The sequence below is a fragment of the Protopterus annectens genome, chromosome 7.part1 (genome assembly GCF_019279795.1).
Source record: "Protopterus annectens isolate FY-2018-M chromosome 7.part1, PAN1.0, whole genome shotgun sequence".
Taxonomy (NCBI): Eukaryota; Metazoa; Chordata; order Ceratodontiformes; family Protopteridae; genus Protopterus; species Protopterus annectens.
The window spans coordinates 164,397,910-164,425,893 of NC_056740.1; the positions used below are offsets into that span (position 1 = coordinate 164,397,910).

At 38.4% G+C, this 27,984-nt stretch overlaps 1 protein-coding gene across 2 annotated transcripts in view; it reads left to right on the forward strand.

Moving 5' to 3' along the window:
- FGD5 (FYVE, RhoGEF and PH domain containing 5) overlaps positions 1-27,984 on the forward strand; it is a 1,722,626-nt gene that overhangs the window by 1,531,128 nt on the left and 163,514 nt on the right. For both annotated transcript variants that reach the window (XM_044078612.1, XM_044078611.1), the window contains exon 15: positions 11,352-11,451. In XM_044078612.1, the coding sequence (XP_043934547.1) occupies positions 11,352-11,451 (100 nt within the window). The remainder of the gene's footprint in view (positions 1-11,351; positions 11,452-27,984) is intronic.

A 27,984-nucleotide genomic window follows, 5' to 3' on the forward strand; every position in this document is an offset into this window, starting at 1 on the left:
CATATTAAACAGGACTTGATGTCCTACCATTTCTAATAAGATATGCACGTGCAAAAACAGAGAGAGAGATTGTGCACTTCTTTGACAAGCCAGGAGTTGATCTGAAGGGAATGTTACAACGAGGATAGCAGCCTGCTTATGGACTTAATCCTGTTTTGAGGATCTTTAAACATTTTTTCATGCTTTAGTAAGTGTTTTATATAAGCATACTTTCATGCTTTACTAAGTGATTTCAACAAGTTGTAGTATTACAGTACTTGCATTACAATTAGTAACAGTTATTTAAATATTATTTTAACAAGGACAAATTAGTACTTGTGCTTTATTTTCCAGTTCTTCCTGGATTTGCCTACACATACAAAATGCAAGCTGCTGTTTTGAAAAGTGAAAGTGAGCCAATGGCAGCCAGATTATCCCTTGTTCCTGTGGTTTTACTTAGGATCCTTTTAACTGGGAATTGTGGCAGTCCTTGGTATCCGTGTTTATTAACTGACTAAATTCATTCATTTTCTAATACTTGCTTTATCATGTTCAGGAACATGGAGGCATTTGAGCTTACCCTGACAAGTGGCAGGTATAGGACAGAATCCCAATTCTGAATACATAGGATGCCAGTCTAGTCTATTATAGGACACACACACTTGAACAGTTTCATGTTTCACCAGTTCAGTATGTATAAATTCATCCAAACAGTAGTATATCATTAACAGAATGATACCTGTGCAGTTTCAACAGCAAAACCTATAAATGTATCAATTTCTTGAAACTGTAGTAAAATTTGTGCTGCAACAAGAAATATAATGTTGTCAGGTATACTTGTAGGTACCTGGATAAATTGCCATGTGCCATTTTATGAGCAGTCATTTGTGTTATTTACAGTAACTTTATGTCCCTGATCACTACAGGAGCTACCTTTTAGCAGTATCCTATTCTGGATTTACTGTGTCTGCTACTGTTCTGCATGAGTGAGATTGTGGTAAGGCACTTCTTCAGCTGCATATGCATGCATTAGTAGGGTCTTTGTAGCAAGATGTACCAGTTTTTTTTTTATCTTTTCTGTTTCTCAAGCTTTTTTTATCTAGCTAGACAACATATACATACAATGACTACAATTATCTGTGGCCCCATTAGCATTTTGAATTGATAAATATACAAGAAACGGTTACCACCTTCTTTCTCCTTGCTCAAATCTTAACCAAGGTTGTTGATATGACATCCAGTGTCTTAGGCCTCAAAAAAACTCTGTTGGCTTATGGCCAGTAGCAGTAATGGTATACTTATAAGTTGACACTGATGACTCTTCAGTAGTAACAGTGTGTGTGTATGTGGGGGGGGTGTTAAAGTACATGCTGGCCAGTAATGAAACAGAAAACGTTTTCTAGCATAAAATTGCTTTAGTAATAGGACAGAATGCTGCTGTACTATAATGTATCAGCTGGAAACATTGTTAGAACTGGTTTGCAATACAAGAGTTTGTTAAATGGTTCAAAGAAAGTCCATGTCTCTGTCATAAAGAATTGTGAATGTTGACTACTATTATTGATAAAACCCTGAAGATAAAACTGTTTGGGCAGCATAGTGCAGTGATTAACATTTCTGTCTCCCAGAACTTCTTGTTTGGTTCTTGGCTGAGGTGACTTCTGTGCAGAGTTTGCAAATACTCACTGTGTCCATGTGATTTTTCAGGGGGTGCTCTGGTTTGTTTTATAACCCAGTAACATGCCATGCATGAATTGATATTTCTCTGAATAGCCCATAGGCGCATGTGTCCTGTAGTAGGCTGGATCTCCATTCAGGATTAGTTTCTCTGCCTTGTGCCCAGTGAGTGCTGGGATAGATTCCGGCTTGTCAAAACCCCTTCCTTAGGTTAAGTAGCTAATCTGTGAATGAATGAACAAGTAAAACTGACCGTGACTTGTGGATATGGTAATGGATGGCTTTTTCCTGGGCAGAAAGTAGTGTATTCCCACAGTATAGCATAGGTTCATAGGAGATTACTAGGGTAATGGCTTAAGAGCCCTTACAAGCCTAGGCAATATAATATGATTTTACCCAGTACATGGCCCTTAGGGACAAGAAGATGACATGGATTTGTGCCTATGCCTTGAGCAGCTTACAGATTGCCTCTGTCCATAAGAGACATAGGCACCTTTGTTCTGTGGTTATTTTTGGCTTTGGAATTATGCTGAGAAGTTAGGTAGTTGGTAGGGGCTGTGAGAATATTGCACAATGTCCAAATGTTTAGTAGTTTTGGTCTGTTTGTCAAATATGTGGGGCCACACAATGCATGCCACTACAAACTCTTATTTTAGCATCGTTTTTAGTTCATAAGTCCAATATTTTAAATCCCTAATCTTGTGGTATGTTTGCTTCATCCAGATTTATTATAGCAATATTTAAAACTACGGCTCAGTTTCAGTAATCCCCATGGTTTTCTCCTGTATGCCTTTTTGTGTTTCTTTAGGTTTGAGTCTGTCACCCTCAGGCTCAGTAATCCACATGGGTTTCTCCTGTGTGGCTTGCATGTCTGTAGACTTTCCTATGTCTGTGTCATGGCTGTCTTGTGTGCTCTGCATGTCAGTAGCTGCCTTTGTCTTGTTTGATGGGGTCAGTTTTTCAAAAGCTTGTGTATTTCAGTCTTGTTATAGTGCTGCCATTGTCTTGTCTGGAAGTTTGTGTGGGTGCCTCAGTTCTGTCCTGTGGTAGTGCTGCCTTCATCTTGTGGGGGGGGGGGGTCTCTGTTAAGTCTTGTTGTAGTTGTGGTTTGGTCTTGTGTCTATCTGTCCCAAGTGAGGGAGTTTATGTGTCAGTTCAGTCTTGCTGTAATGCTGTCTTTATCTTGTGTGGGTGTCTGTCCTGTATGTGGGAGTCTGTGTGGATGTTAATGTTCAGTCTTGCTGTATTGCTGTCTTCAGGTGTGGGTGTCTACATCCTATGCACAAGAGTCTGTGTAGCTGTCTGTCTTGTGTGTCTCTGTACTGTGTGAGGGAGTCTGTGTGGATGTCTGTTCAGTCTTCCTATAATACTGTCTTTATCTTGTGTGGGTGTCTGTCCTGTATGTGAGAATCTGTGTGGGTGTTGATGTTCAGTCTTGTTGTAGTGCTGTCTTCAAGAGTGGCTTGTGATACTATATTGGCTTGTGTGGGTGTCTTTGTCTTGTGTGAAATAATCTGTGTAGCTATCTGTTATGTATGCCTCTGTCCTGTGTGAGGGAGTCTGTGTGGTTGTCTCTATTCAGTCTTGTTATAGTGCTGTTTTTGTCTTGTGTGTCTATGTCCTGTGTGTGGGAGTCATTGTGGGAGTCTTTGTGTACCTTTGTGGGACTGGCTACCTTGATGCAGTAAGTAAGTTATGCAGTACAGAGGCTTGTTGTAATGTAATAACATTGCTACTAAATGCCAGTCAGTGTGTGTGTGTGTACCTCTGTGAGTGGCTACCCTACTGTGGTGCAGGGGTTTGTCATAATATAACACTGGTACTAAATGCAGTAAGTAAGTTATGCAGTACAGAGGCTTGCTGTAATGTAATAACATTGCTACTAAATGACAGTCAGTGTGTGTGTGTACCTCTGTGAGTGGCTACCTTGCTGTGGTACAGGGTCTTGTCATAATATAACACTGGTACTAAATGCCAGTCAGTGTGTGTATGTACTTCTGTGAGTGGCTACCTTGCTGTGGTACAGGGTCTTGTCATAATATAACATTGGTTCTAAATGCCAGTCAGTGTGTGCATGCACCTCTGTGAGTAGCTACCTTGCTGTGGTACAGGTGCTTGTCATAATGTAACACTGGTACTAAATGCCAGTCGTTCTATTCCCTGGCACTTCAACTCTTAATGGTCTGAATGTAGTAACACTATACAGTGATGGTTAAATGGTGCTGGATGAGCTGGAAAGAGAAGGGGGTGTGATAGCAATGTGATTGCACTTTATATTCTCCAGGGTAGGAACCCCAACTTGAAACTTGATGGAGGCCCCCAAAATGCTAGCACCAGCCTTGGGTGGGATCATGTTGTTTCCTGAAGTAATTGAAATGATAAAGTTTCAATTTCCTCGCATCATGTGATGTCAGGCAAAAAAAAAAATGTACACTATTAGATGAAGCACATTGTCAGTAGTAGGGTGATTCTGGGCTGTGAACCTGAGAGCCTGGGTTGGATCCCAGGTGTGTGTTGTATAATCTTAAGTAAATCACTTAAAATACATATGGCAGTATGCGTCTCTTGATTAAATATTTTAATCAACCCTTCTGGGTTCAAGACAGTATGCTAAAAAGAAATGGCAATAGTTTTAATGGTACTGAGAAGTTGAACTATAAAATGTAGCAACACTCCCAGTTTCATCTACGTCTCACTGTAGTTGAAAATGTGCTCATTATCTGATTTAACCCTGTGACTGTGACTTTTATAAAAAAAAAAAAAAAAAAAAAAAAAATCTCAGTAAGGTAAAGGTTAATTCACTAAGTTGGAGTGGCCTAATCAGCCTAATTGTTATATAGTATCACAAGCCAAACTTGCAAGTTTCTAGGTGAAACTAGTTAAAACAGTATTTCATGCAACTGTAAAATAAATCTTTCAGATATCTGGTTCCTAACTTTCAATCATCATATCTTTAGAATCAAGAAGCATGTAAGGATGTTCATTTCTAGGACATAAGCGTTTAATTCAGCCCATTGACTACAGAACATGCGTTTTTTCATACTTCATCATAATCTTGACCTGCAGTAAGTGCCTGGAGACTTTAATTGCATTGTGGAGCAGGTGTATAGTACAGTTGGTTGGCACAGCACACTCTCAGCAGTTACGGCTCACAAGCTTCCAGACTGTGTGTATCTCATGCCACTGGCCTAGAACTGCTTGGTTGACAAAAGTAAGTTAATAACAATTGTCCTTAGTGCTTTAGTAATGAACACTGACTCCTCCGTGTTTGGTCATTGCTGAGTGCTTCTTACAGAATTTTCTCTCCTTGCCACCTGCCTCAGCTTTCAGTTTAACAGGAGATGGAATATTTATGCATAAAGTAAAATAGCTGTGTAAAACTATATTTAAAGCTTTCCTTTTCTTAGTCTTATGTCTTTGTTACACTTCTGATGTCTGCTTATTCTAATCCTCTAGGCCTCAAGATACAACCACACATAGCCTTAAATCTAAAATTTCAGAGTACTAAATACAGTTCAGCCATCTTATCAGTGCCATACATTGTCTCTTCCATGGTCCTTTCCGCACTGTCAGATGTCAGTGCAGGAGTCTTCATTACAGAGTACTAAATACAGTTCAGCCATCTTATCAGTGCCATACATTGTCTCTTCCATGGTCTTTTCCGCACTGTCAGATGTCAGTGCAGGAGTTTTCATTACAGAGTACTAAATACAGTTCAGCCATCTTACCATTGCCATACATTGTCTCTTCCATGGTCCTTTCCCCACTGTCAGATGTCAGTGCAGGAGTCTTCATTACAGAGTACTAAATACAGTTCAGCCATCTTACCAGTGCCATACATTGTCTCTTCCATGGTCCTTTCCGCACTGTCAGATGTCAGTGCAGGAGTCTTCATTTCTCTTGAAGTACAGCATTCTTATCTCAGAGTTCATTATATTCAGTACTAGAATGAAGAGTATTTAACCTTCTGTTTGGGGTGGGGCAATAAAATACCACCCTACCACCATAATACAGTTTGAATATCATCTTAAAATGTTTGTTTCCTTCCAGATGACATTCAAATTGTTTGTTTTATGACTGGTCATCCTATACTCAATAAAATACACACTTAAGTTGGAAAGTCTTAAACTCTCTGTAGCTATCATGTAAGGGAAGGGTTCAGTTAACACAGTTCAGACTAAAATGTAATAATCTGACACACTGCGAGGGGCACTAATCCCAGATTACTTAGCCCCCCTGTACCATACACTGTGAGCAAAACAGAACCTGATCATCCTAAAATGTGGACCTGATAGGGGGGGGTGATCATCCGTATCCTCTGTAGTGCAATTGCCACTAACTGCAATTATTACATATCATTTTAGTATCAATCAGTTATTTCACCCCACAGTCTGATTTTTGTACTTTAAGGACCCAGTCCATGTAACCGTCATAAAAAAATGACTGTTTGCTCGACAACACAGTCCAAAGATCAATTCTTCTAAGATGATGTCCTATGTTTTCTTAATGCATCTGTCTAAAAAAGACAGACAGAGGGCAGTGCATAAGTACAGGTTCTCTTACAATGAAAAGAGAGGCCTGGGATATATAATGACATTTTCAGAACCATACGGTATGTACACGCTGGGTATTTTTTGTCTAAGAATCTGTTTTGTCATGATTTCCACAAATGATCATTTTCATTTCTGTTTAGTATATTTGCAAAATTCTATTAGAGTGGTGCATAAAGGAAGCTGTGGCAGCAGCTAGAATAATGTGTTCTTTTAGTGCAATTAAGCAAAATCAGGATACCCAGCAAAAGAGAAATGAGGTGCAGTGGCAGATCTGCGGCATGACCTCTTTACCTGCACATTTCTTGCATACTGTGAGGTAAGAGTCTCTAGGTTATGAACATTTTTATTAGATAATGAAGCCCACCAGCTCTAGTAAATTTATATAAAACACTGATGCAGCACTTTATACCTGGCCCAGCATGAGTCCCTGCCAACCTTTAACTACTTTGTCTTATTAAAAAAGGCCTCGTCTCTTCATTTATATGTAACTCTGCATGATCATTTCTTTGGCTGTAACACTGCAGGTGGAATTTGCACACCACATCTGCATTTGCTTGATTGATGCATGTAAATCCGATTATTCCATGTTATAGTGTAACTCTGTCTCCCTGCCACTGAGCCATTAGCTAGGTCATTGCCTCTTTATGTTCATGAATGGTTTAATAGCACAAATTGTTTACAGGCGGTGGAGCAAATGCACATTCTAAGCTGGAATCGTCATTGAACAGAGCAGCACATCAGTGTTAGTACTTCCTTGTAAGCAGTTCTCAAGTTTTCTGTATTTATTTATTTATTTATTTACCTACTAAAGACTGTTTTTTGTGCTGCATAGAACAGGTATGACACCTTTTTCTACACAGCTTTTAGTGAAGCCTTGTCACATATTTAAATGTACAAAATATCTATTCATGTGTATTATCAGTGCTTATGAGATTTAAAATGAGATGAAAGAAAAATGAGATTAATGTTGCAGCAAATTCTAGTATATCTCTTTGTTTTTTAATGAATAAAAATATAACTAAAGACAATCTAGCTGTGAGTGACTAAAGACATGCCCATTTTTCTTGCAATAACATAAATACAATCAATCTATTCTTCACTACAGTATGACCTAAGTTTTAATTTAAAAAAAAAATAAATAGAAAAAGCGGTTTGTGTCTGGAATGGGTCTATATTAAAAGCTTGAAGAGTGTCTTCATCGAACGCTTAAATGCCGGCATGTAAAGAGCGAATGCTGGAAACCGCAAAAGGCTACTTCCACATTTTTTTCCCTGTGAAAAAAATTTGCTTGGCCGTTATCGGGAATTGCCCTTTTCTCCAATGTAGAGTGATCTCGGAGTTGGCATATTTAGTTAGGGGGTGTAGGGAGCACAGCCCCCACATCGGGTTTGTGGGAGGCAAAGCCCCCCACTTGATTAGGTTTTAAAGTTTGTTTCTGTGTTTATGGCCAAAAGTCAATTTTTTTCCCTATGAAAAAATTTGTGGAAATGGCCATTCAGGGTTTAAATCTTTCGCTCTTTATGTGTCACTGTTTATGTGTTCGAAGAAAAGGTTCTTTGAGCGTAAAATATACACCTGTCTGGAACCACTGAGTGAATTATTTATCTTTCTATTATTAAGGCACTAGTCACCATGTGGTTAAGGAGGTACAGGGACTGGCACTGACACCAGAACTCACAAAGGGTGAAATCAAACTAAAAAACTTCACCAGGGCAAACTATACCCTCCTAGGTGAAGGTATAAATGCATTCCAAGCCCCACCCCAAGCTGGAAGTGGTAACTATGCCAAAGCTTACACTAAATCCCTGTGCAATCACTTGCATAAATATATAAACTCAGCTGTACCAGAAAGAATCAAAGCCAGAGCCCCAAGTAAAAACAAGCTGCCATGGTGGACATCCAGCATCAAACTTTATAATAAATGCAGTCCAAGAAAACAAAGGCAAGGCCCCCAACAGTGGAAGAGCACCCTCTTCAGCTTCAATAGGCAAATAAGACAACTTGTCAAATCCTCCAAGGGTTCTTTTAAGAGAAACTTAGCAAGTACAGCCAAGGATAACCATAAGGCCTTTTACAGCTACATACTTAGGCTAAAAGGAAGGACCCAAGCATGTGCAGACCTAGTGGCAATGGTATCACACACACTGACCCCATAGAGATAGTAAACCTGCTAGCGGATAGGTTTGGTGAAAACTTCACTGCCTTATCCCCTCCTAACTTATCACAAACCTTCCCCCAACCCCCTCCCCACCCTACATATTTGAAGAGCAGGTCCTCACAGCCTTGTCCAAGGGAAAAAAAACAGCCTCTATGGGACTGGAAGACATCCCAGGCTGTCTTCTAAACTGGCTAAGACATGAACTGGCATCACTATGATGTACCCTTTTCAATCATAGCCTAACCACAGGATTTGTTCCTACGGAATGGAGGACAGCAACAGTTATTCCCCTTCACAAAGGTGGCCTAGCAACAGACCCGGGGAATTACAGACCCATAAACCTGACCAGCCTCAGCTGTAAGGCCATGGAACGTATCATTATGGACCTCATAAATAAAGACATAGGTGACCTCCAAACTCTGGATCCTACCCAATTTCGTCAAGGGCAGATCCAGCCTGTTAAAGCTGGTGGATTTCTTTAAAAACATGACCAGGGCCATTGATGAGGGCAAATCTGTGCACACAGCATACCTCGACTTGGAAAAGGCTTTTGATACAATCCCACATTCAGACATTACCGATGAACATACCAAACTGAATGTAAACCCCTTCATTGTACGCCATATTTTAGGTTGCCAGCTGGCTCACAAACCAGACACACACTATCAAAATGGATGACTCCACATCAACCAGCAGACCTGTTACCAGTGGGGTGCTACAGGGGTCAGTGCTGGACCCCCTACTGTTTGGTATATATTTCTCAGACGTTCAGGTCAAACCTAAGAGGTTGTGGCTGACCAAGTTTTCAGATGACTGCAAACTAGGTGCAATCACTAAATCCCCAAATAATGTCAGTATATTATTGGAGTGTCTCACGCACACCAGCAACTAATGTATTACTCACTGTCTCAAACTGAATGCAAAGAAATGCATCATCATTCCTTTCAGCACAATGTGACTTCACACTATCAGACCAACAACAATACCCTAAGTACCCAAGACGTGGTAAGAGACCTGAGATCACAAGTTGACTGTGACCTTAACTTTGACCACCATGCATCACCTTGAGAGCAAAAGAGGTTATAACCTCTCTATACCCAACAGTTATCTGTCCCATAATTGAGTATAACGCCCCTTTCAGCATGTACCATACAAAGCACCTGCAGCAATTGGAGAGACCTCAGAGGTTTCTAACAAATGAGATCAAGGGGCTGCAGCATGTGCCTTACACAGACCGACTAAAGTCACTGTCACTATACTCAGTATTGTATACACTTCTTAGGGGAGACTTATGCCTGACCTACAGAGCAATCCAAGACCCAAACCTAATGAACTTTCTGCATATCCATAAATCACATGGGACTAGGGCTACCTGTTCCAGGGACCAAAATATGGCCTGCAACTTAAATAAGACATTCTGGAGGAACAGATTTATCTCCCAGTGACTGCTGCATCTTTGGAACAGGCTACCAATTCATGTGAAAAAGAGCACCTCTATGACACTGTTCAAGAGGAACGTGGACGAGTGGATGGGGCACTGTAAATTGTTACCGGGGATAGTGCCCACAGCCCTCCTGGACATGGGCAGATACCACTAAATGCAACCTTGAGTATTGACTAGCATTTCTATGATATTGCACTGGGATGAAACGGCTAGGCTTAAAATGATCTCCAGGTCGATAGCCTAGTAATCTCCTATGATCCTATGAACCTATGACTAACCAGTGAATGTCTGACATAGTTTAAAGCTAGTCCAGTACAACCCATCCATCAGTCTTGTCTGTGAGCTTTCTGCGGGCAAGTAAACTATGAATTAGTAATGAGCTTCATCCCTGAACTTTGTGTGTGATTCTATCAGTCTCCATTTGCCTACTGTGTGCATTGAACAAAGTCACTTAACCAGACAGAGCTGCTGGGTTGCCTTTTTAAAGAAACATTTGTACCTAGTGGGTTTACATGGTAAATAAATAAATTATATATTTGCTTTAGATAAGTGCTCAGGTTTTAATTAAACTATTGCTTATTTTACTGTTTATCTGTAAAGTGCTCTAGTTTTATTTATGCTACTGTTCCAGGGTCTTAATCACTTAAAAGAAAGATTCAGCATTTACATCTCGATCCCTGAGATGCCATTTGTATGAAATGATTAGCTTCGTATATTGTCTGTTTCCATGGGGTAAGAGTAGTGGTAATTTACTGACCAAAAGTAGGCGTCAGTGATAGAGGTTCAAGGGCAGTGTTTTGCTTAGGTGCCTGTCAAAATGAAGACAGCTTTCTATTATTTCAAAGGAAACATAAAGGGCATGTGGCAATTCAGAGGACTAGAAAACTCGTTAATGTCCTAATTTTCTCTTTCAGTACAATAAGAATATAGTCCAGTGTAAAGCAAAGTATAGTTTTGTTTGACACCATTTTGTTCACTCTGAAGTGTGAATAGTAAAAGGGGACAGTGTTTAATAGTATACAAATTCCAGACTGCAATATCACAGGGAAGACCCTTCCTCATGACAGTGATTTTTTTATTTTGACTAGGGATTTGAATTTGCTTTGTATATTATACTTCCGTCCTCATAAGTAAATGATTGTTATTTCTCCAAATAGTTTTATTGATACCATAGTCTAATTTCAACTCTTGCACTGTATTATATTTTAATCTGGAGATTAGCTCCCCAGGACTACACTGAAAATAGGATTCCTCAGACTGACTCTCAGTCAACAAATATAGATGTGTGTGTGTGTGTGTGTGTGTGTGTGTGTGTGTGTGTGTGTGTGTGTGTGTGTGTGTGTGTGTGTGTGTGTGTGTGTGTGTGCGCGTGTCTTAATATGTATCTGTACATGAATGCATTCTTTGTTGTTTATAGTTCCATGTATTTTTAGAACTTTCACAGCCTTGCCATTTGGGTCTCTATACAAATTAGTGTTACCCAAGCATAATGTACAGAACCTCTACTGATGTATTTCCAATTGTGTTTTACTTTTTTCAGTTCATGTTCAGAAAGGGATGAGTGGTATAACTACATCGGCAGGACAGTGCAGGAATACGCTCGTGCCCAGAATGCATCTAACTGTTATGCTAATATGGAGGTAATCAAATAGACTTTCTTAATTGTTATTATTATCTATAAATATGTTGTAAATTGCTATGTAAATTGTAAATCGCTATGTAATCCAATGTAACTAGTGTCTGTTTATTTTAACTGTGGAGCTTTTCTCCCCGGGCCTCCACTGAAAATGGACCTACGTCCAGTCGGACACTCCCGGTCAACAAATATAAATAAATAAATTGTTATCTGTATTACTTTTACAATAAAAAGAAGAAGAGCAAACAAGGAATTTTATATGTGATCCTATCCATTATTGTTCAAGTTCATATTTATTATTGGAGTTGTAAACAAAATACCATTACTTCAGGTGATGGAAAGAAATTGTTGTATTTAGATGATGAACTAAGCTCTAAAATAATGAAAGTACAGTGTTTCCAATGTGTTTGGGAAAATCAGCTGCAGATACCTCTTACAAAGTCAGGAAGAATGTACTAAAGGAGGAAGATGTTCATGAGCAGCATACTTCATTCGATGCTTTAAGTCCAGAAGGTTGGTTTGTGTCCCCCTACCCACATTAGGCAATCATATTCATATCCCACTGAAATCACTGCAACAGCAGCATAAGAGAGGGAGGGACTGTGCATTCCTTAGGTGCCACCCTTTAGCTGAGGCATTAAGATGAGGTACCACCTACCTTTTTATTTTCTGAGATTAAATGTTTGCAAAAAAAAAAAAAGCAGTGGAGTATTCTAAGCAAATTTACTCAGTCATTGAAGATTTGCACTGTAGTTCTCCCTGTAAAAATGGCAGGGAAAGAGATGGTGATGGAATAGGTAAGATAGTTAAATATATGGTACTTCAGATAAGAGATGGGAATAGAGAAGAGAGGAATTTAGGGGTGAATGAATAGGATAGTGTAAATGCTGTGGACCAGAAGAATTATGATAAGAGATCAGTCATGACTAGAGAATGACAGTATCTCACAAGGCCGGATCAAAAGATACAAATGTAAAATGTATGGGGTCATGACTAATGTAGTAAGAGCTGGAATCTTGGAATTAAAAAAAAAAACAGGCTAAAACAGCTAGATGAGTCAGACTGGGCCAGAACTGGGGCAGAGACTATCTAACTGGTACAAAAGGGGAGGAAGAAGTTGAGCTCTTGGTCTGAAAACTAAAAGAACAGAGGAAGCATGTATGGCTAAAAGCTATGAAGAATTAAAAGGGAAATGAGCAGTTCTGAGCCAAAATATTAGCAATGTTTTTCAGGTTTTCTATGATAAGTTATACAAGGTAGTGAAGATGGGTGAACAGAACTTTTGTGACTGGGATAGGGAAGTATTGAAATGTAGGAGCAAGGGAGAAAAAACATGGTAAAAATTGGAAGGCAGCAGTAGCAGTAAACTATTTAAAAATGCTTCAAACTGGAAAGACTGGATTTTATTTATTTGTTTATTTTATTCGCCAGGAAAGTCCACTGGGCCAACAGAACCCTTTTTTAGTGGAGGTCTGCGGAGAAAAGGTCCACATTACAAGACATCAAACAAACAGAATTACAAAACTGAGTTACAAAAATGAAAGAAATTACAAGGAGATCACAAATAAGTTACAAAGTATAAATATACAAGAGCAGAGAAGAGCCTAGGAATGAAAAATGAACAAAAGTATCTTCTAAACATTAGTCCAATGAGAGCAATAATTGCAGAATAATGGTTTGCAACACTTAATGTGTTTATAGTCTCAATCTACAGTGGTAATATTATACACAGACTAGTATAAATAGAAAGTATTTAGTATATTAGTATTTAGTACAGATAGAAAATATTTCTTAGTAATGCTGATTATGAGATCTTTGCAAGGGTATTAACAGGAAAACTGAAGAGGAAATTCCCACAATTTATAAAAATAGTGCAGGTGGGTTTTGCTAAAGGCAGTTCATGTGCAAATCACTGAAGACAGCTTCTACATCTTGTAAAGTGAGTCAAAACTGAGGCAATAGGGGAGGTAGGGGCAGTTCACTTCTACTTACAAACAAGAAGGGGCAATGTTCACAGGTGGGCAAGTAAGATTAATATGCTGTGTGGGTGGATTCAGGTAACATGAGTTATGTCTTTGGTGATGCATCTGTTATAGCACATGGTCTCAAGCCCACAGGAGGGAATGCTCAACGACATACCTTGTATGGGGTATAGGGGTACATTTAATTAGGGGAATGTTAGAATATGCAGAAAGTTAGGAGACTGTGGGATGATGAATTTCTTATGATGTGCAGCAAAGAATAAGGGAACAAGAATGTGACCAACTTAGGTGAATGGACTCAAAACGTGTTGGACGGTGGGAAAAGGACTAATGAGTATGGTTAAAGGTTAAAATGGACACAGAAAAGGAAATTACGAAACAAGTGGCATCCCAGAAATAACAGTTAGCTTGTGACAAGAAATGTGTCATGTATTAGAGAGAGGTGTATGGCATGCCTTTGGAGCCTGAATTAAGCCTTTGAAGAAAGTCAGTGTGTGTGAAATAGGGAACGTAAGGAATGGGAAGGGTATATGCAACTTTATCAGTGTTCAAGAACTGAAGCTGAGGTATAGAAAAGTAATTGGAGAATGGCTATTATACAGGGTAATTATAATCCAAACAATGAAGTTGATCAGGAAATCTAATCAGATAACTGGAAAATAGATTAACCAATGAGTGGTACAGGAATCAAAATGAAAGGATAGGGGTAATCCCTGGGGTGTTAGGGGAAATAGAGACTTTATAAGCAATAGAAACATTACCGGACAGCTGCTGTAAGGGAGTCAAATGTAGAGGAAAGACAACTTGTATGAAGGACTGTAGGATACAGTGAGGAGGCTGAACAAGGTGGACCCTGTTCATGACCTGCAGCTGCATTTATTACATTGTTTGCTATAATCCTAAAGACAATTAAAGATGAGAAGAAGCATGTTGTAGTGAACTGTCAGAGTGGGAAGAAGTGGGATGCACATAATTTGCATAGGTGGTGATACCGAGATAAGGTGCAGGAAGTGTACAGCTTGATGAGAAACTCATGGAAGGAGGTATATGGAAACAAAACAGAGGCGGGTTAGTGGCTATGCCTATTTGGAACTTATAGGAGAGAATGGATGCGGAGTTTACAAGAAAAGGGGAAATACAAATCATCACAGTTTGGGTGAAAAGGAAAATAGCAAAAGGATGGAAGAAAGAAGAGCTGAAAGATATGGGGAGGACAGAGCTTATGAAGTAGGTGAGGACTATAAGGCAAGTAGAGGAGAGATGCTCTGAAGGATGAAGTGACAAAGACAGAGGTTAGAGCTTGGGTGATGATGGAGAGGAACTGGAGGAGACAAACAAATTAAAGGAAACAGTAATTAAAGAGTAAAGGGCAGTGGAGTAGGTATCTCACTAGATGTCTACATTCTCCAGGGTGAAGAGAGCTTGCAGGAAGTGGATCTTCTTGTTTAGATACTAAAAAAACAAACCACACTGGTGGAATCATAACATAAACAGGTTGTCAAACAAAATAAAAAAAAGTCATACCTATAATTAGAAAGGCAACACCCAGCAGAATAAAACTTCTCTCGTCAAGCTTAACAAACAACTAAGAGGGCATATTAAGGCTACCAAAGAGAATTTTAAGGTAAAGATAGCTTCCTAGGCCAAAGACAACCACAAGTCTTTCTTTAGGTATGTCTGAAACCTCAAAGACAGAACACAACAGTGTGCAAAACTAATTTTTAATGGAACCATATGCACAGACCTGGAAGATAAAGCAAACCTTGTTCATAGGTTCATAGGTAGGTACTAGGCTATTGGCCCTAGGGCCTATATAAGCCTAGCCAAAGGTACCCTGGCTTTCGCCACCCAAGAAAATTATTTTCCTGTGCCACTGTCAAGCAAGCAAATCCATCTAAAATTTTACCCCTCACCTCTCCTTTGTCTGCCCCCCAGATAATGTCATCAAACATACCCCAACTATCACTAGCTCATAGATGTGCTCTCTAAGGCTGAGAACACTGTATCAGTGGGCCCTGATAATATTCCAGAATGCCTCTTGAATATCCTGAAGTATAACTTAGCAGGTCCACTGGAGATAATATTTAACCATGGCCTCCAGACAGGCTTTTTATCATGCAACTAGAGCACTGCAACAGTCATCCCTCTGCACGAGGGTGGTCCATCAATGGACCTTGGAAACTACAGACCCATAGGTCTGACCAGTTTCTTATGCAAAGCTATAGAAAAATAAATGATGATGGAAATGATTAAAAATGACATACAAAACCTTCAGACAGTGGATCCAGCCCATTTTGGTTTCATCAAAGGCAGGTCATGCCTACTTAATCTGGTTGACCTCTTTGAACAGATCACTAAGGCAATCAGTGTGTGGGCAAAACTGTGCACACAATCTACTTTGATCTGGGTAAGGGATTTTGGCACAATACCCCATTCAGGCATTTTAAACAAATTCATGGAATTAGGCATAAACCCTTAGGTTATGTACTGGATAGCCATCTGGCTCTTAGACGACACCCAGGAAGTTAAGATACGGGAAACCACCTCCACAAAATGGCCAATCAGTAGTGGGGTCCTTCAGGGTACTGTGCTGGGTCTGATCTTGTTTGGCATTTACTTATCCAAAGTCATGGACAAGGTCAAGGTCATATGGCTAACCAAACTATGAGCAGTCACTGAATCTACCCACGGCACTAACATCCTACAGGAAAGACAAACACAGATAAATGACTGATGCCAAAGCCATGTTTAAAACTCAATGCCAAGAAATGCGTAGTAGTAACTTTTGGTAATTTGGCGACCCTAGGAAACTGCCTCATTGATAATACATCCCTAAGAGTGCCCCAGTAGTCAGGGAGTTCAGGTAGTATGGAGAAAGTAGCCTGGGTTTCAACCAACATGTTTCTAAGGTAGTAAAGAAATCATTCTGTGTTGCAAAACTTATATGCATGGGCTTGGCATCTAGATCCAAAGAGGCCATGGTTCTTTTGTATTCATCAATTATTAGAGCACTCATCAAGTATAACACCCCTTTCAGTATCAAAAACACATCTCTCTGGAACAACGTAAAATTTCAAAGTAAACCACAGGTCAGGAACATGAAGTTCAAAAAACTTTCAGTTTGTTCTTGGCTAGGCACATGCAGCAATTGGAACATCCACGTAGTATCTTCACAAAAAAGAATACAGGGCATTAACAGCAAGTCCTATGCAGATCACCTCAAAGCTCTATCTCTAAACTCTGTATCCTACAGACTGTTAAAAGACAATCTATAAAATAAAAACTAGGCACCTCAGTGAATGCACACCATAAGCTCCATACCCGAAAAGTATTAAAGCAGCAAGTCCAAAGCCCTTAAAAACAAAACTCCATTTATTGTAATACAAATGTTCTGTTTCGATTCCTGCTGAGAATTATTCTGGGAATCAAAATAAAGATTACCCCCCCTCCCCTGTTCATTTAAAAAACGTGTTGCCTCAGACCCCTGGCTCACATAAACAATATAAGATTTTGGGACAGGATAAACATTTTTGGCCAAATAATCTTGGGTGTCCCTCTTCACTTTCTGATGTTTTCGATTTAGATTAAATGTAACATTTTTTTTCAACCCTGTGAAATATATTATAGTTATTAACATTAAATTCAAAAAGCAAATCCTTAGTAATTTCTTCATTAAGCTTTTCCAGTTAATTAAATAAATCTCTAATTCAGTTTGCAAATAAAATTCCACTTGACAATGAACTGCTTCTGAGCACAAAGCCAGCACACCATATGAAAATACAAACTCTAAGCAGATGCACAGCTGATATGCAGCAATAATTATTAAAGGCAGCAGCACAATCTCTTCATAAAAACATCAATTTATTATAACAACAGGGTAAGCACTTTCACAAACTTAAATTTGCTTCATCAGACCACTTTATACAACAATTCACATCAGACTTAAATACTCTACCCCCTCCTATTGAATTTAAAATAACCAATCGCTTTCATTACTGGCAAATAATGTAATGCACATTTTAAAATCACTCCAACTTCGAAAAAACACAGTATTATCACCAGAAAAATGAAACCAATAAAATAAAAATCAGTGAATGCACACCATAAGCTCCACACCCAAAAAGTATTAAAGCAGCAAATCTAAATCCAAAATGTCAGAAAATGAAGAGGGACACCCAAGATTATTTGGCCAACAAAAGTTTATCCTGTACCAAAATATTATATGTTTTTTAAATGAACAGAGGAGGGGTGATAATGTTTATTTTGATCCCCAGAATATTTCTCAGCAGGAATTTGAAACAGAATGTTTGTATTACAATAAATGCTGTTTTGTTTTTAAGGGCTATGGATTTGCTACTTTAATACTTTTCAGGTATTTAGCTTATGGTGCGTATTCACTGAGGTGCCTAGTTTTTATTTTATTGATTTTGTTTTTCTGTTGCCTACCAGCATTTGTTTGTTTTTAAAAGACAATCTTTGCCTGACATATAAGACATCCCTGGATTCTGCTCTAATGGAATTTTTGAATATCTGTAAAACCAATAGCATCAGAACTACACAATAAAGGGAATTAAATGTTGTTTGTGACATAAATAGGACATTTTGGAGTGACAGGTTTGTATCTCAGATAATTTCCCTTTTCTGGAGAAGACTCCCCATCCATATAAACTAGAGTTCTTCCTTAACAGTACTGACTCCCATTAAATTTATGTACAGCACACTCTTTTATGTAAGATTTGTGGGCAATTTGTTTTTTTGTGGTTGAAGGTAACATGGACAAGGCCATAGAATTTTTAAATATTATTAGTTCGAGGTCAGATTTTTTAAAATTCATTTTAGAGAGCCATGGGGAAGTTGTTATTTTTTAGATGTTACTATTATTTCGGATAAAACAAAAAAAGAATTTGATAGTGAAGTGTTTAGGAAAAACACATTTGTTAACAATTATTTACATTATACTAGTGTCACCCTGGCTTCATTAAAAAAAAACAATATTCCTAGAGGCCAGTTTGTTAGGGCCTCTAGGATGATTACTAACTATTGCACTTTTTAGAAAGAAATTGATTTTATTTCTACTTTAGTTATACAAAGGGGTTATAAAGAGACAAGTTAAATATTGCAGCTAAAGAAGTATGTAGTAAAAGAACTTTTGACTTTAAACCAGTTCTGAAGTATGGCCTAGTTAGTAAGAAAAAAGGGCCCGTCTTGCCTATTGACCATAGAACTGCTTGTTGTTTAGACATGACTGTGGGCAGTCTTAGTATTTCTTCTATTATTAAGAGAAACTGGTATGTTATTCAGGGTAATTTAGATCTTGTAAAGATTTTGGGAGATGTTCCTAGGTTCACTTATAAAAAATACTTTTAATTTAAAAATGTATTTATAAAACGATTCTTATAAAATTATCCCACAAAAGTTAGTCTAACAAGAGAAAGGTAATGTATAGATGTGGGGTATGTTCGGCTAGTAGGTACATGTTAGAGGGTCCATTTATTAGTTTGAAGCACTTAGATAAAACTGTAGCTGTCTCTGGTGTTTTTACCTGTAAAATGGAAGGCATTGTTTATATTAGTGTATGTTGCTATTGTGCAAGATTTTATGTAGGGATGTCTACAAGGAGCTTAGAAAATGTAGAAAGTAACACTTGTACTTTATTAAGGCAAAGGACCATAAGAACACTCTACTTAAGCATTATTTGGAGTGTAAAGAAAGTAGAAAGCTTTTATTCTCTGTCTTTGAACAAGTGCAAAAAGACTTGGGAGAAATTATAGAGGGTTGGTAGAGCAAAAAGAAGCACTTTGGCAGATGAAATTAAATGCAGACAAACCGCAGGGATTAAATGAGGTTATAAATTTAAAATGTTTTTTTTTTGTATAATAAGAGGTTGAAAGTGAATTAATATGTTATACATTTATAGTTTTATATTCTTTATCATTAATTCCTGATAGGAATTATATTCTATTAATATTGCTTAGAGGGTGGGTTATTAGTTTTAGGTACATTTGTACTTTAAGATTGTTTTTCTAGTTTTAATTGATTAACTAGAAATTATTTCACTGGTTCATTTTAATTGAAGTAGGATGGCATAAAAATGTGTGATATCAAGTTCTTAGTTGTTCTGAAGAGGCCTTTTACAGACAAAACCGAAGAATAAACTTTTTACGGCTAATCCAGTCCTTGGTCTTTGTGATTACAAGTTTTTAGTGGATTTTGCTTATTTGGTGTTTCTTTCTGCCTTGTCATTTGTGTCAATTCTGGATTTCTTATTCAAGTGTAACCTGGACCATTGGATGGAAAATCGGAAATTTACCACTGGTCTAGCACCTATGTTTCCAATGGGCAGGGCAGTCTATAATTCATGACCTGTCTTAGATATAGCTTATATATACCCCTTACATAGCCCCTAAGGCACAAAATTTGCAGGATGCATTTGGGATGCATGGCTAGACCTACAAAGATCCTTATGATCATTAGCCTAGTATGCACCCATGAACCTATACAAGGACAAAACTAGGGTAAAAGTGAGCTTGGAAGGTTTAAGGAGTGTGAGCCTTGAACAGGGGAGGGAGTACATGGGGTCCTTCAAGCATACCCTCCCCCACTTAAGGTACTGGACAAAAGAAGAGATAATAAAAGTATATGCCTAGTAAACATCTGAATAGCATTAGTGTATGTCAATGTTTTCTATATGGGGATCACAACAGGAAGAGCCTTACTCCAATGTAGGCCTGCAGACGAATCAGACAAATGGTGTGAATGTCACAAACTTGGGCAAAAAGGTCTTGAGTTTGAGGTAGGGAACAGAGGCAAAGCAAAATAAAGGAACAAGTGCAGTTCCCTGTTAAGGATAATTACAAGTTAGTACATGTTGGTCAAAAAAGGGATGCTAGGAATTGGAAGCAGGGTTGTTTGACAAACTAACCTTTTACAGGATGTGGGAAAAGGGATCATGCCTACTCAGATGTTGTGCACTATTACAATGCTAAGTACAGCACAATAAAAGCTTTTTAATAGTATGTGACGCCTTGTTATGTACAACACTGTTTTTTCAAATGTGACTACATTGTGTCTGGCTAATGATCTTGAGTATGCCCTCTGGGACTGCAGGAATACACATATCATCTTTAACATTTTCCAGTGAAAAATATCTTAGGCTGTTTATTCACAATATCCACACAATGTTCAGCAAAGTAAGAATCACATGAGAAGCAAGTAAATTCCCCATATGTTATACTGGTTCTAAAGACATCCTAAAGTAAAACTGCTTGATTGGTTAAGTTGAGTCTTTTTAGTAGTCATAAACTATAACCGCAACACTATAGTCAGCGAAAAAGTAAAAGAAAAGAGAGCTTTTCATCCTCACATCTTCAGAAAAAAAATAAAATGATACCTTATCTCCATTTTTGGACAGTGAATAATGGTCCATATATTATTCCTAAAAATGTATACTACTTAAAAAAATAATAATAGTACACACACACATATATATATATATATATATATATATATATATATATATATATATATATATATATATATATATATTTTAGTGACGCAAAAGGCATGAAACAAGAACATTGTACTTGTATCTATGCCACGAGTGCACTGCACATGTATCTACATGCCAGTGAACATGTTCATGAGCTGTGTTTCATTAAGATATCCCCAATTAATCTTTTCAGTGAAAGATGACGTGCAGCAAAAAGTGCTATTTTATAATGATTTCATTTAAAAAAAGTAAGTCTTTTTTTAAACAAGGTGAAATACTAATAATCCCTACTATTGAAGATGAAGCTGGATTTACCCATTCCCAATAAAATGCACCCACTCAGCTATTCCCTCTTGGGATAACTGTAGCAGTCATGATAAATCCAGATTCTTCACTGTTAAAGAAGTGATTATCACTATAACCCATACTCTGTAGCACATTATTGCATTTATACACCTGTGTCTTGCACACATTAAATGATAATATTTCATGTAGCTGGTACAGCGGGATGTTCTGCTCGAATCTTACTGTTTCAGACATTGGCTGACAAATGAAATCTCAGGATTTTTTTCCTGCGTTCTATTCAGAAATGCATTTCAGACTACATAAAATGCAGTTTATTATGGTTTATTATTGGGGGGCATACCTCTCAATTGTCCAGATGTTTGCAGAATGTTCAGATTTTTGCCTAATATTTTTGGTCTGTTTTTCATAAAATTTAGGTTGTCTGGAAAATCATTGAGGCCTGAGTTCACTAAATAATAATGTACATTTGAGTTTCAGACTTCATGTCCTTTAGAAAATGCATGCTAATACAAATCATGTTATTCTAACAACTTTCAAATTTTAGAAGAGCAATATTTAAAACCTGCCCCTATTTTTGGGCGTCTGTTTCCCCATTATTTTTGGCTTTGTCCAGATTTCTTGTGCGAGGGAGTTGAGAGGTATGTTGGAAAACTACTCATGAAACTAAATTTTATCCAAGTTCTAAAGTAAGACAGAAATTCTTTACTTTATTATGGCAAATTAAAACAGCTGACATGGATAGTTCATATTGCAATGCTACTGTCCTGCAAAGCTTATTTTAGCAAACATCCTTTTTCACTGAATCTAGCAAAACATAAAGTTAAAGTTAATGTGTTTGGTAATGCAAGCTCCTACACCACAAATGCACTTCAAATAATCTACCCACAGTGTAGGTTAAATGTGTTTTACAAATTGGATACCTCTGAATTCAGCATCACTGAAGCAACAGATAATATGTGCCACAGCCCCGACAGATCAGCTTTTGCTGCTGTTATTCTTATTACAAGTGGAGCAGTAATATGGAAGACTGTGTGAGTGCTGGAAAGGTATGGCAGCACTGGGCAGATGCCATGAAAACAGTGAAAGCTCAAGAGATTAGCTAACATTTATTAAACCTAAATCATCATCTCTTTTTCCCATTTTCTACTTGGGATTGGAGTGTCATTTCAACTGTCACTATCTCTCTTGATTCAGTGTTAGTCTTTTACATTCTTCAACATTCAAGCCTGTCTGTCACAGGTCTTCACATATAATCCATCTATCACTTTGCTGGATACCCTTGTTTCCTCTTGCCTTCTTTCTGGCTGTCTCAAATCATCTTCACCAGATTGTCTTCTGCTTTTCTGCGCATGCCTGAACCACCACAATCTGTTCTCTTTCACCTTCTCTGCAGCTGTAGCTACTTAGCCTTCTGCTCTGTTGTCCTTATTTCTTCACCTGCCCCACAGTGTGCATCCTACCACCCATCCCAGGCACTTCCATCTCCAACAGCTCTAGCTTTATCAACTACTCTGCCTTCATTGCCCATGTTTCTATACCATACAGTAGCACTGGTTGCACCACTGTTGTATATTCCATACTTTTCAGCTACTTTGGCATTCTTCTGTCACAGACTACCCCTCACACTCTGTACCGGTTGGCAGCAACCCCTCTGATTCTAGCTTTGAAATCCTCATTCAGACTTCTCTTCTCCTCAACCACCCCTCCCAGATACATGAAGCGTGTTAACCTTTTCCATCCTTTCCCCCTTCTACCACAATTTTCAGCATCTTCTTTTTTCCCCATTTGCTGCCATTACAACTGTTTTATCTGTACTCAGTTTCTTCCTACGTGCTTTCAGTTTTGCATTCCATTCCCCTGTCACTTGCTGAAGATCTTGCTCAGAGTCAACCTGTAATGCCACATCATCTATATACAGTAGTTTGTTGATCTGTCCCCTCCAACCTATTTGCTAATATAGTCCATTACCAGTATGAGCAGCAGTGGACTCAAGAGCTGAACATGGATGCACACCCACTCCCAATGGGAACCCCTCTGTGAGTCCGAACAATGTTGTTACTTGTGTCATTGAGTCTTTAAACATAGTCTGCACTAATTCTGCCAGTGTTTCTGGGACATCGAACTATTGCGGGACTGCCCAAATCTTGGGACATTGTCATATGCCTTCACCAAATCTAGGAATGCCCAGTTGGGCTCTTTCCTAATGACTAGTTTTTTTCCTCAAATATCTGTCTCACTGCAAACACTGGTTTGGTTGTGCTGCATCCTGAGCTGAATCCAAACTGCTCATCTTCCATCTTATTTTCTACTATTACTTCATGTGTTGGTTTATCAAGCACCCTCTTCAAAACTTTTATGCAGTGTGACAGGAGTTGGATACCTGTATACCGCCTGTAGTTGTGAATGTCGTCTGCTTTTGCACACTGGCACTAGAATGCTTATTCTCCAGTCATCTGGGCTATGCCTTTCTCTCAGTACTGCTATGAGTGCCTTTAGGAGCTATTTCTCTCCTAACTCATCAAACATACTAATCGTATGTGCTGTGACCTCAGCTGTGCCTTCTGCTTTCATTTTCATTAGTGCTTTTCTTACTTCTTCTAGGTTTGACTCCTCCTCTTCTTTCTTCATAGACAATGTCTGAGGTATTATAGCTTCTGTGGGGTTTTCTTCATTTAGAAGCACATGGAATTACACCTTCCATCTGTCTTTGATGTTCTGCAGACTCTTGAGCATGGTGTTGCCGGCACCCCCTTATGAAGGCTGTCTGATGACTATCTTCTTTATCCTTCTGTCTTTGCCTTGCAACCTGATAGTTTTGTTTTGCTGTGTGGTGAGTTGCTTTCCAGAACCTGGTAGAGTGTGTCTGATGTCTTGTTCTTTGCAATTGCAACTGATCTCCCAGACTCTTTGTTAGACAACCATTATTCCTTCCTAGCCTGGTCCACTTTTCTGATTCCCACTTTTTCCTGCTCTCCTACTTTCTTTTGTTGACTAGTTAGACTTCTGCATTCCACCACCAGCTTTCCTTTTGTACCTTATTTCCATACCTGGCTAGTCCACATATCTATTCTATAATTATCATAAATGCTGTTTTGCTGCACTACCATTCTTCTTCAACTCTACCTATTTCCTCTTCTCCCTGAGGTGCTAGAGCCTTGAGTAGCTCCTTTAACTCTTGTGCTTTCTCTGCAGTAAGCTTTCAGGTCCTCAGCCTAGTCTTTGTTGACTTTTGAGCCTTCTCTGACCATTGCATAAATAATATAAATATAAATATTTAGACTTTGCATAGCCTAAAGAAGAGTGAATATCTGTTGTGCACCTCCCTTCATACAAGAGGATTTTTGCATTCTGGTGCCTCCATCCACCTGATCATTAGGCTCTCCTGGCCCTTGTATAATCCATTAATTCCCCTCATCTTACTAAGTGCAGCACTATTTCTACCTGTGGTGCTATTTCCTCTTTCTATGGGAAACAAGTCTGGCACTTAGCGCCAGACCTGCCAACTGTCCTTATTTTGAAAGAATATACTTATTTTCAGGTCTGATTTACCTCTGCACAGGCTATACCTATTTTTGGAGGTATGTCCCTTGATTTACCCCCGTCACACAATTTTCTGAATCCCACTAATCACATATGATTTGAAAAGCTGTCCAGTGCACAGAAAACCATACTACGTGATCCACATACTAATGGCACCAATAATTTAAAGAAAGAGGTCACACATCTTATAGCATCCTTTTTCAGAAGCAAAAATAAATGACCTTGTGTAGTAGAATTTTGCAATACAGTGCATTACACAGTCTCTTTAATAATGTGTTTGTATTTTTCAATTATGTTTGTCACTCTGCTTTTTAAATGTTTTTGAATGGTATCCCACATTCCTGCTGGAAGGAGGAAGAGATATTTGCTATTCAGTATTCAAATATTATGATAATTAGCTGTCCAGATTTTTGGCTGGCTGTACCTACTTTTCAAGGGCCTTTGTACCTATTTTCAGTATCTGAAGTTGAGAGGTATATTTAGTGCAGATAATTAAGGCTTTGGGCTGTTAATTAACTGCTTCCTGTAGTTAGAGGAGTACATAGTTTGATTTATTTCACCTTTATTTGCCTACTGTGTCTCTCTGAGCAAGGCATTTAACCAGACAATTTTCCCAGGTTGCCCTGACAGTGACATCATATTGTTAACAAATTTGAAAAAAAAACACTTATTTGTAACATTGTTTATTTCCAGGTAGCTGAAGCCAAGAGATGATTTGCCATATTTTTCCATGCTCCAAATGTCCCTGTTATTTGTAAGCTTTGGCAGTAACATGCAGTAAGAATTGTGCTAATCTTTAAGCACACCACATATGCATGTCTACTCACACATTCATGCTGATAGCTACTGCATCCTGCTGTCCCAGGACCCTTCATTCTGAGAAGCTGTTACCAGGATTATTCCAAAAGTCACTCCAGGTGTGATCCCCCCCACCCCCCACACATCATTCTCTTTCCCCAAAGTAGGAAGCTCCCATTGGTACCTGCAGATCTAGTACTACTAGTTGGACCACTACCTACAGCAGTCTTATGATAACAATACTGGCAAGTGCATATAACAGCACCTTCTGTCTCACAACTGTACTACAACAACATTGTTACTGTGAATGATATTATGGCGCTGTCAGTGTCATAACTGTACTACAACAGTGGTATTACTGTGAATGATATAACAGCACCTTCTGTCTCACAACTGTACTACAACAACATTGTTACTGTGAATGATATTATGGCGCCGTCAGTGTCATAACTGTACTACAACAGTGGTATTACTGTGAATGATATAACAGCACCTTCTGTCTCACAACTGTACTACAACAACATTGTTACTGTGAATGATATTATGGCGCTGTCAGTGTCATAACTGTACTACAACAGTGGTAGTACTGTGAATGATATAACAGCACTTTCTGTGTCACAACTGTACTACAACAGTGTTACTGTGAATGATATAACAGCACTTTCTGCGTCACAACTCTACTACAACAACAGTGTTTCTGTAAATGATATAGCAGTACCTTCTGTGTCACAACTGTAGTACAATAACAACGGTATTACTGTGAATGATTCCACACACAAAAGGACTCTATCATGTAATGTATGGGACTTGCACTAAACAGTACAGATGGGGGTGTGATGGGGATGTGACTTGAAATGATGCTGCCTCAAGTCAGCTGATCACTGGAACTACAGTATAATGATTTGTGCTGCTGTAGGAAAACCAAATCACTTCTAAAATAAACACTTATTAATTTTATTACTTACAGAAAATTAGGACAGTTGTGATAACTGATGTATGAACATAGGTGGAATTTATGATATTATTTTGGAAATGGGACACTGCAACTTTTTTACTTTGTGCTAAGCTAATGCTAGACTGAGTGAAAGCCATGAGGCATGGAATTCTTTTATCCCTGAAGATAATTCAAGTTAATTTCATTATGTGGCATTATAAAGAATTTTTGTAAAACAATAAAAACAGCTGACTGATACATTGATACGCACAATACAGTGTGGCAGGAGGTGGGTCTGTGGTAATGATGAAAACTTCTGTAATTTTCTTCTAACATTTTTGTCCACTGTTTGAATCTGGTTTACATTTAATCAGTAGCTTTTAGCTTGGACCCCCTCCTAGTCAGTCGCAGTCACAGACCATGACTGACCACTAAGAACATTCTTGTGTACTCCTCACGGCTCACAGTCAAAACGTGACATCCATGGACACCTCTCATACACACTGGGCCAGCACTTTCTTCCTCTGTTTTCTTCTAGCATATCTGTTAAAGCTCCTGTATAACATTTAACTGCATCATCTCCATGATAGAAATAAATGGAAATTCTTCTTAGAGTGATACCTAGAGATTAACATTGTATTTATTAAATCATCTCCTAAATTCTTTCACTCGTTGACAGTGGATATTTAGGTATGAATGAAAATATAAGCATACACTTCTGCTGGGTTTAAAGCACTGACCATTTGTGCTGGAAATGGCCAGTATATAACATACCGTATACTGCAATAACAAATTAATTACCCTCTAATCTTTTTCTTCAGAAACGTATTACATCCATTTCAGTTGATTTAAAAGTATAGTATGTTTTAGCAATAATCTGTGACTTGGCGTGGGTAAACCGTGCATTACCCACACACACAGGAATGGCATTATTTAAGAAAGAAATTGTTTATATATATTTTTTAAATGTCATTGTATAATGGGACTTTAGTTTCCTTTCAGGTCTTGTCTCAGCTACCAGAAATCTAACTGATGTACTGCTCATGCGTAAGTCATGTACATGCCTGTACTTGCAATGTACATCAGTGGAATACAGAAGTCAAGACACCCTAGCCACTCACTCCTTGAAACACTCCCTAGTGTACTGTTGTGTCTTCCCCTGTTTGTTCTATTGGGATATTAGTCAAATGAAACTAATAGTTCCAACAGAATAAGAAGGAGTTGAGACAAATATGCAGCAAATGTCCACAAATTTACTTCAGGATTAATGTCTATGGCCCTCCTGGAGAAAGGAGGTGCTGTCTGAGGGAGGGTACTAGCAAGACAAGAATGGTTATCATATTCAGTGGCTTTGGAATATCTAGGAATCTATGAAGCAATAAACAGGGATGGTTTCAAGATACAACCAGTTAGCATTTGTGTTTTCTACAGTATGCATCAGTAACCTGACTTGTTCCAGTTGGAAATGCTCATTTTGCAATAGGCGTA